This window comes from Pediculus humanus, genomic scaffold (genome assembly GCF_000006295.1).
Source record: "Pediculus humanus corporis 1103172108318 genomic scaffold, whole genome shotgun sequence".
Taxonomy (NCBI): Eukaryota; Metazoa; Arthropoda; class Insecta; order Psocodea; family Pediculidae; genus Pediculus; species Pediculus humanus.
In genome coordinates this window covers 896,631-905,502 of record NW_002987887.1, presented here as the reverse complement: position 1 = coordinate 905,502, position 8,872 = coordinate 896,631, and the positions used below count along the sequence as shown (strand labels likewise).

At 33.6% G+C, this 8,872-nt stretch overlaps 1 protein-coding gene across 1 annotated transcript in view; it reads left to right on the top strand.

Annotated features, from left to right (window-relative positions):
- Positions 1-8,872, top strand: part of Phum_PHUM602870 (1-phosphatidylinositol-4,5-bisphosphate phosphodiesterase, putative) — a gene marked incomplete at both ends in the record, with an annotated part of 56,225 nt that overhangs the window by 44,790 nt on the left and 2,563 nt on the right. The window contains 4 exons of the mRNA XM_002432821.1: positions 1,616-2,015; positions 6,325-6,645; positions 6,731-6,964; positions 8,662-8,826. Coding sequence (XP_002432866.1) covers positions 1,616-2,015; positions 6,325-6,645; positions 6,731-6,964; positions 8,662-8,826 — 1,120 coding nt within the window. The remainder of the gene's footprint in view (positions 1-1,615; positions 2,016-6,324; positions 6,646-6,730; positions 6,965-8,661; positions 8,827-8,872) is intronic.

Here is an 8,872-nt window from a genome sequence, read left to right as displayed (position 1 = left end):
ATTCTACCTGTCAAATTTCTTCCCCCCACCGATCCCCCACTCGAAAGAAAACCGTTTCGGGTTCTTTTGTGGGGTTTTGTCGATCCTTTTTTTTTTTTTTTTTTTTTTGGAAATTTTTCCCATTATCGAAATCAAGGGTAGTTTTGTGGTGATCCGGTTGATTTTCTTCCTCGTCTTGCCCCCTCCACTTTTTCCCTCTTCCCTCCCCTCTCCCACCCCCTAATAATTTAATGTTGGTTTATCACAGTGTTAAAAAAAAAAAAAAAAAAAAAAAAAAAACACGGGAAATCGCTTTTTCCGAATTACTTTTTTGTTTTACTTTATTATTATTATTATTATTATTATTATTATTATTATTATTATTATTATTTGGTTTTCCTTTTAATGGATTTTAAAAAACGTACGTCGTCCATTAAAATATAATAATAATGATGATGATGATGACGATGATGCAGTCGAATATAATTGTCGTAATTTATCGTTAACGGTATATATATATATATATATATATATATATATATATATCGGAGTCGATTTTTCCGAACGTATAAAACGAACGAATCCCTTTTCAAAAACTTTGTTTAAATCGTTTATTTCTGAGCCCCCCCTCCGCCCCGCCTCCCCCGCGTTAAAAAAAAAAGAATTTTCTCGTTGGAAAATTTTAAAGTTTTCTTTTTTTTTTTTTTTTTTTATTAAGGATGAAGAAAAATTTTAAGATAATTTTTGTTTGTCTTAAACTCAATTTTTAAAATTATTAAGAGAAGGGATAAAAGGGAAGAGGGGAGGGGAGGGGAAAACAGTTTTTCTTATTATTATTATTCTTATAAATTTTTCTTTTAATTTTTTTTTTTTTATTGGGTGCGTGTGAGTTTTCTCAAAGGAAAATTAAAACGAACGAAGGAAGAAAAGTGATGAAGACGCGGGTATAATTTTTTTTTTTTTAAATTACCGGAAATTACTTTGACGGGAATGTTCTTTTTAAAAAAAAGCGGGAAACGGGAAGGGAATAATAATAATAATAATAATAGTGAGGTGAATCTTTCGAACGGACGAAAAGAAAATGGAAAAGAATTTTTTTTTTTGTTTTTTTTTTGTTTCACTCCAAAATTTTCGTTTGATTTTTTTGTCGCGACGGAAATTTATCATCATCATCATTATTATTATTATTATTATTGTTGTTGTTGTTGTTGTTGTTGTTGTTAAGAAAAGGAAAAATACGACGTTCAAAGTTTGAACATGTGCCGAACCTTTTTTTTTATTTGAACGGCGTTCGAAATTCGAACGAGTTTTAACAACCGAACACGGAAACCGATTTATTTATATTTATGGCCTTTGCATGTTTTGTAATTATCATTATTATCATCATCATCATCATTATTATTATTATTATTATTACTTATCAAAGGCATAAATTGAAGCGGCGTAAATCAATTTTCATAAATCATTCCTTAATTACTATTATTATTATTATTATTCGCGCAAATGGAATGAAAAAAGAAAAACAAAAACAGGGGAAAAAAAAAAAAAAGGAAAAAAGAAATTTTGAAAAAACGAAGGAACGAATGATTGAATGATTGAATGATTGATTGAATGAATGAATGAATGAATGAATGAGAACATTAATTATATATATATATATAAATTTTACGCTTTCGTTTCAACATACAATTATCCGACGTTACTTTTTTCTTGCAGTTGCGGTACATCGTCCAAAAGAAAATTTTTAACGGCGGAAAAATTCGTCACGTTTCTGAACAAGACTCAACGAGATCCGCGACTGAACGAAATACTCTACCCGTATGCGAATCCGGCGAGAGCCAAAGACCTAATACAGCAATACGAAACGAACAAGATGAACGCTCAAAAGGGACAACTCAGCCTCGATGGTTTTCTTAGGTATTTAATGAGCGAGGATAATCCGATAATAGCATCGTCATCCTTTGATTTATCCGACGACATGGATCAACCGCTTTCCCATTACTTCATTAATTCTTCGCACAACACTTATTTAACAGGTAAAATAAGTACTCTGTTTGTTTGTTTGTTTGTTTGTTGTCTCTGTTTGCTCTTCTGCCCCCCCCCCCTCTCTCTTTCTCTTTCGCTCGTTTGTTTGTTTTTTCGTTAAAAGAAGTCCGGAAGGAGAGAGAGTTTTCTTCAGTCTTTATTGTTTCGCTTTTGTTAAATAAATGCATTTGTTTCGTGGAGGTGGGAGGTGGGGGGAAAGGATTTTGGAAGAGTATCCCCCCTCGCGGGGAGCAATGATAATGATAATCGTCGCGGCGGGGTGAGGGATGAAGAAGAGAAGGAAAAAGGGGGAGTAAATAGGGATCGTGTCGTTGTTACGACTTATTCATGGCTTCCAGTAAATGGCCTCCTTTAAAACGGTGATCCTCCTCCCTCCCTCCCTCTCTTCCCTCTCTCCCTCTCTTCCCTCTCTTCCCTCCCCAAAAAAAAACTTTTGGCAAAACTTTTTAAACGAAATTAAATTTCGATTTGAGTCGACGGAAGGTAGGGGGAAAAAAACTAACTAAGCTAACTAAACTACATCTGTGGGGTTTATTTTTTTTATTATTTTGATTTCCGGTCGCCATTTTTGTTTTTTATTATTATTATTATTCGCATTCCGCGAGATGATTTGAATTTTTTAAAAAAAAAAAAAAAAAAAAAATTTGTAATGAAAATAAATGACAAACACCTGGACTTTACTTGGAATATCAAGACCGATACGCAAAGTCTGGAACGATTGTGTGTGTATGTGTATCTCTCTCTTACTCTCTCTCTCTCTCTCTTTTCTTTTTATCGTGGAAGGGAAATTGACGGTGACGTATTTTCGCGCGCGGAAGCAAACAAAAATAAAAGGAAAAATTAATTTATTATTATTATTATTATTATTTATTTTGCATTAGTTAAATTAAAATATTTCCGGTTTGAAAATATATATTTTCTCGAACGACAATTATTATCATTATTATTATTATCATCATCATCATCATCATCATCATCATCATCATCATCATCATCATCATCATTACTTTAACGTTTTTTTTTGTGATTTAATTATTTCTATATTCATTTATTGAAAAAAAAATTTTTTTTTTTTCGTCTCCTATTAATGATTCGATGTGATGACGTCAGATAGGGAAGGTTCGCGAAATTTTTTTTTTTTATTCGCGCACACGACCCGAGAGGGGAAGGGATGGGAAAGAGGAGAGGGGAGGGAGAGAGACAAGGGAGAAAAAAGTAAATGAATAAATAAATAAATAAATAAATGTGTGTGTGTGTGTGTGTATTTACCTGGTGCCACGCCCGACTTTTTTTTTTTTTTTTTAATTTTTCGAAACGGAAGCGGAAGCGGCGGGGTGGACACAAAAGAGATTTTTGTGGTTTTTTTTGTTTTTTTTTTTTTTTTGGTTGTTTTTCCAGTTCCAGCGCGGTCTCTCGCGTATTAGTTACATTTTGAAAAATGTAAAACCATTTTTTATTTTTTTTTTTTTGTAAACTTGTTGACCCCGTTTTTATGGGAGGAGGGAGAAAAGGTGGGTGGGTGGGTGGGATAACAAAAAAAAATGATAGAGAGAGAGAGGAGGGAATTACGTAGTAGGAAGGGAAATGATGACAGGTTTAGAGGGAAGAGAGAGAGAGTGAGAGTAAATGAGAGGGGGGAGAGAGTAAATGAGAGGGAGGAAAGAGGGGAAGAGAGAGAGAGAGAAAGATTTCGATTTCGTCTGTCATTAAAAAAAAAAAAAAAATTTCTTTTCTTTTTCTTTTCTCTTCTATTTTTTTTCTAAATTAATTATTGCATTAAATAGTAATTGGAAAAGAAAAAGAAAATAAAAGGCGGCGGTGACGGCGTCATCGACGACGTCAACAAGCACGGAAGGTAAAGGGGGGGGGGGTGATAAAAAGATGGCGGCAAAATGGGTAAGGTAAGGGAGAAGGGGGGGAAAGAAAAAAAAATTTTCTTCTTCTTCGAAATAATTATCAAACAATTTTCCACGAGAACGATCGTCAAAGAAACAAAATGGAGTCGGAATTTTTTTTTTTTTTTAAGTAATAACAAAGTTAAATTGAAAAAGAAGAAAAATGATAATGATGATGATGATGATGATGATGATGATATTAAAGTCGTTATATTAGGAAGAAAAAGTAAATCTCGATTTTGACGAAACGTCTCAAGTTTTTTGTTTACGAAAAAAAATAAAAAAGGAAAAAAGGAAAAGATCAAAGGAAGTAGTAAAAATGGGCGGGGGGAGGGAGAGGAAAAATGAAAAAGGAAAAAAAGAGGAAGGAAGGAGGGGGAGGGGAAAAGTTTTTCCTTTTTCTCTGTCATCTTACAATTACATATATATCCTTTGATTTTTCCTTTTACATTTTCCTTTTCGTTACAAATTTTCTGGAAAATTTTTTTTTTTTTCCGTCCTTTTCTTTCCCCCCCCCCTCTCTCTCTCTCTCTCTCTCTCTCTCCTATCCAATTTCTTTACTCGTTTTATACTCTATGCTTTTGGGTAAAAACCGCGGACATTCTTTTTTTTTGTTGTTGTAATAAAGAATTTTAATACGGTTTGCCGCAGTTTTGCCGCCATCTTTTTTTTTTATTTCGGAAAAATAATTTTTGGCTTTTTTTTCCTTCTTTCTTCTTCTTTTTCTTCTTCTTCTTCTCTTTTATTGTTTCTCTCGTTTCGTTTCGGCTCTTTTTTTTTTTTGTTAACGGCACAAAATCTTCTTCCATTTCATTCTTTTTTTTTTTTTTTTTTACTTTTTTCATTATTGGATTTCGGTCAAATCATTAATTCTTTTTTTCTTCTTTCTTTTCTTTCTTTCTTTGTTTTCCCATCGAAACGATTTTTTTTTTTTTTTTTTTTGATATATTATCATTCTCCAGAAAATTTATTTATGGAGAATATTCATTCCTTGGAAAATTTTCTGGAATTTTTTTTTTTTTGGTTTTTTCCTCGAGCATTTTTTTTTTTTATTCGTCTTCGTTATTTGAATTGAATTATGTAGTTTTTTTTTTTTTTTTTTTTTTTTTGGTTAAAACAAATAATGATGATGATGATAATAATGATAGTAAAAACCCAAGAGGAAAAATCCTGTGAAAATTAATGGTGGGAGTGGCGGGAGCGTGGGCGGGTACGACGGGGGTTGGATTTGGATTTACGAAGGCTGAGGATTTCCAAGTCCCATCAGAATTTAACTTTTTTTTTTTTTTATATATATAAATCTGCTCTCTCCTTTGTGTGTCGTTCTCTCTCTCTCTCTCTCTACCTTTTTTTTTGTTTCATGGCGTTCGTTCGTCCGTTCGTCCGTTCGTTTCTTTCTTTATATCAATCAGTGTGTTTAACTCGATTAATTTTCCATTACAGTTTTTCCCCCATCGCAATATTCATTCTAACCTTTTTTCTTCTCTCTCTCTCTCTCTCTCTCTCTCTCTCTCTCTCTCTCTCTCTCTCTCTCTCTCTCTCTCTCTCTCTCTCTCTCTCTCTCTCTCTCTCTCATTACATTGGATTCTTCCTCCCCCCCTCCATCATTTTATAAAAATTTGTCGTCACACGATGGAAAATAATTTTTAATAATAATAATAATAATAATATATCGAATCGAAGAATGACGACAAATGAAAATCTGTCGCTCGTTTATTTCATCGTCGGGAAAAAAGAAAAAGAAAAAATTGAAAATTTACTATTATTATTATTATTATTATTATTATTATTATTATTATTATTATTCCTCTTTTTTTTTCTATTCGGGATTATTGCATTTGTACGATTGAGATGTGCGTGAGTGCGTAAGTGCGTGCGCGTGTGTCGATTTCGAAACGAAATGCAAAAAAAAAATTGTATTTTTTTTTTTTTTTTTTTTTTTGTTTTTCTCTCGAGATGGAAAATTTTTATTAGAAAATCAAGATGTTAAAAATTGAAATACAAATGTTGACGTCGTTTTATTACTTTTTCGAAAAAAAAAAAGGAAAAAAGAAAAAAGGAAAAAAAGGAAAAAGAAGATAATAATGATGATGACGATTTTTTTTTTGTTTAAAATGTGCGTGCGTGCGTGTCGTCGAAATTCTTAAGGCAGCATCTGTCGAAGCGTGTGATGACACGCTAAACAAAAAGTTTGAAATGATTTTCCATCTCTCTCTGTCTCTCTCTCTCTCTCTCTCTCTCTCTCTCTATTTCTGTCTATTTTGTCTCTACTATTTCCGCTTGACGAGTTAATTAATTTTCTCTTAACCGGAAACAATTCGATCTCTTACGGAAAATACTCTCACTTTCTCTCTCTCTCTCACTCGAAATTTAAAGTGTCTAAAAAAATTTTTTTTTGTTTTAGGGCATCAAATCACTGGGAAATCGTCGGTGGAAATTTACAGGCAGTGTTTGTTGGCGGGTTGCCGATGCGTGGAATTAGATTTTTGGAACGGGAGAATCGACGAACCTGTCATTGTTCACGGCTACACATTCGTGCCTGAGATAAACGCGAAAGAAGTCATTGAAGCCATAGCGGAATCCGCATTTAAAACGTCGGATTTCCCGGTCGTTCTCTCGTTCGAAAATCACTGCAATCCGAGGCAGCAAGCGAAAATTGCACAATACTGTCGGGAAATATTCGGTGAAATGCTGTTGGACACGCCGTTGGACTCGCATCCGGTTAGTTTGTCAATTTCCTCTCAAACCTGGCGAATTCAAAATTCCGACGGGAAATTGATTTTTTTTGTTTAAAATGATTTTCCAGTTAGAACCGGGTAGTTTTTTACCATCGCCGGCGGTACTCCGTCACAAGATAATAATTAAAAACAAAAAGAAACATCATCATCATCATAAGAAAAATCACGGGGGATTCAGGTCGAACACGATGGACAGCACGACGACGCCGGCGGATGTGGTGACGGGAAACGGTGACATACCACACGCGCCACCGTTGCAAACGCGACAGGGAAGCAAGGAAAGTCAAAACGAAGACGACGAAAACGGTGAGTGTCACGATAAATAAATTTCTACTGACACGTCTAGACTGACCAGTGTAGGTACGAACCCGTCGGGGGAGGGGGATTCCTATCGAAAAATTTATTTATTATTATTATTATTATTCGTTCGAATCTCATCGTCGGGATTGAATCAATACGTTGACGAGTACGAGTCGCCGTCGGATTTTAATTTTCGAAAAGTTTCGACAAAAAAAAAAATTTTTTTGTCTTCTGCTTCTTCTTTTTCTTCTGCTTTTTCTTTTTTTAAAAAAATTTTCCGTTAAATCGATTTAAAAATTTTTTTTTCGCGACGATTCTTTCTTTTTTTGTTGTTGAACGTTCGACATTTTAATTCCGTTCCCGAATTTTTTTTTTTCTTTTCCTCCTTTTATCGAATTCGAATAGTTTTTCCCTTTTGCTCCTCCTACTCCTCCCACTCTCCTCCCCCTCTTTTACATAACGCGGCGTAATAAGGAGAGGAACGTTCAGGAAAAATGAAAATGATTCATAATATTTAAAGAAAAAATTAATTTTCGTAAAAGCGGAAGTGAGTGACGCAAGTCGAATTTTGTTATAATTTCTTTTCTTTATTATTATCATTATTATTATTATTATTATTAATTGAAAAATTAAAAAAGAAGGAGGAGGAGGAAAGGAAAAGGAAAAAGAAAAAATTTTCTTTCGTTCGCGTCGGGAAATTTTTTTGTTTTTTTTTCGCTTTGTTGGCATTTTCGAGGGAAATTTTTTTTTTTTTTCTTTTCTTTTCTCTCTCTCTCTTTCTTTCTTTCTATCTATCTATCTATCTTTCTCTGTCTTTTTCTTTTGGATAAATTTTAAAGACTCCATTCAGTGCGGACGCCTGAAGCTTGACTAACTATTTAGTGCTTCAAAATTTAATAAACTTTTTTAATTTTTCTTTAGTTTTTCTCTTTCTCTTTCCCTTCTTTTTTTTCTTTCTTTCTCAAAAACAAGAAAAAAAAAAGATGGACGAAAGAAGGAAGAAAGAGAGGGAGGAAACCTAATAATAAAAAGATGATTATAAGTGTTTCGAAATTAAAAATCGTCGTCGTCGTCGTCGTTCATTTAAAACGTTGTTTAAAAAAAAACAAAATGGCGGTCGAAAAAAGATGAATCAAATTCGAACGATGACGACGACAGGGGAAAAAGGTTTCTTGTCGGTTAAAATTAAAAAATGATAATAATAATAATAATCGATTTCCCCTTTCTTTTTTCCCGCCGATATTTTAAAAATTGAAAAAAAAAAAAAATGGAAAAGGTTTTATCAAACTTAATTATGGCGCCGACGTAATAATAATCGAAAACCTTTTTCTCTTTTAATGATTTTCCATTTTGGAAAAGACAACGGCTGGAGAAAGAGAAAGAAAGAAAGAAAGAAAAAAAGAAAAAAAGGAAATTTATAGAAATGTAATCCTTTCACAACCTGTCATCAATTCAACGGATTTGATTTAGGTTTTTCTCTCTCTCTCTCTCGAAACAGTCGTTCGTTACGTTCGTTTTGCTTTGCGTCTAATGCCACGTTGTCATTTCCTTTTCATCATTTCTCCCTCTTTCGTTTTTTTTTTTTTTTATATCCCCCCGATTTTCTTCGTTTCCGGCAAAGTACGATAGGATAACTTTGGAATAAAATATTTTTTTTTTTTTATCGTTTTTAGATGACGAAGATGAGAGTAGCAGCGGAGGAGAAGAAGAGGAAGACGTGGAAGAAATGAAACTTCGCGGGAATTCTTCGGGTGAAAAACCGACGGATAAATCCGCGTCGGCAAAGGAAACGGAAGCGGGAGCGGAAATATCCGCTCTCGTTAATTACATACAACCCGTTCATTTCACGTCTTTCGAAGTGGCCGAAAGTAAGTAAAAAAAAGGTTAAATCGCAAAAAATTTGGAAACTTTTCC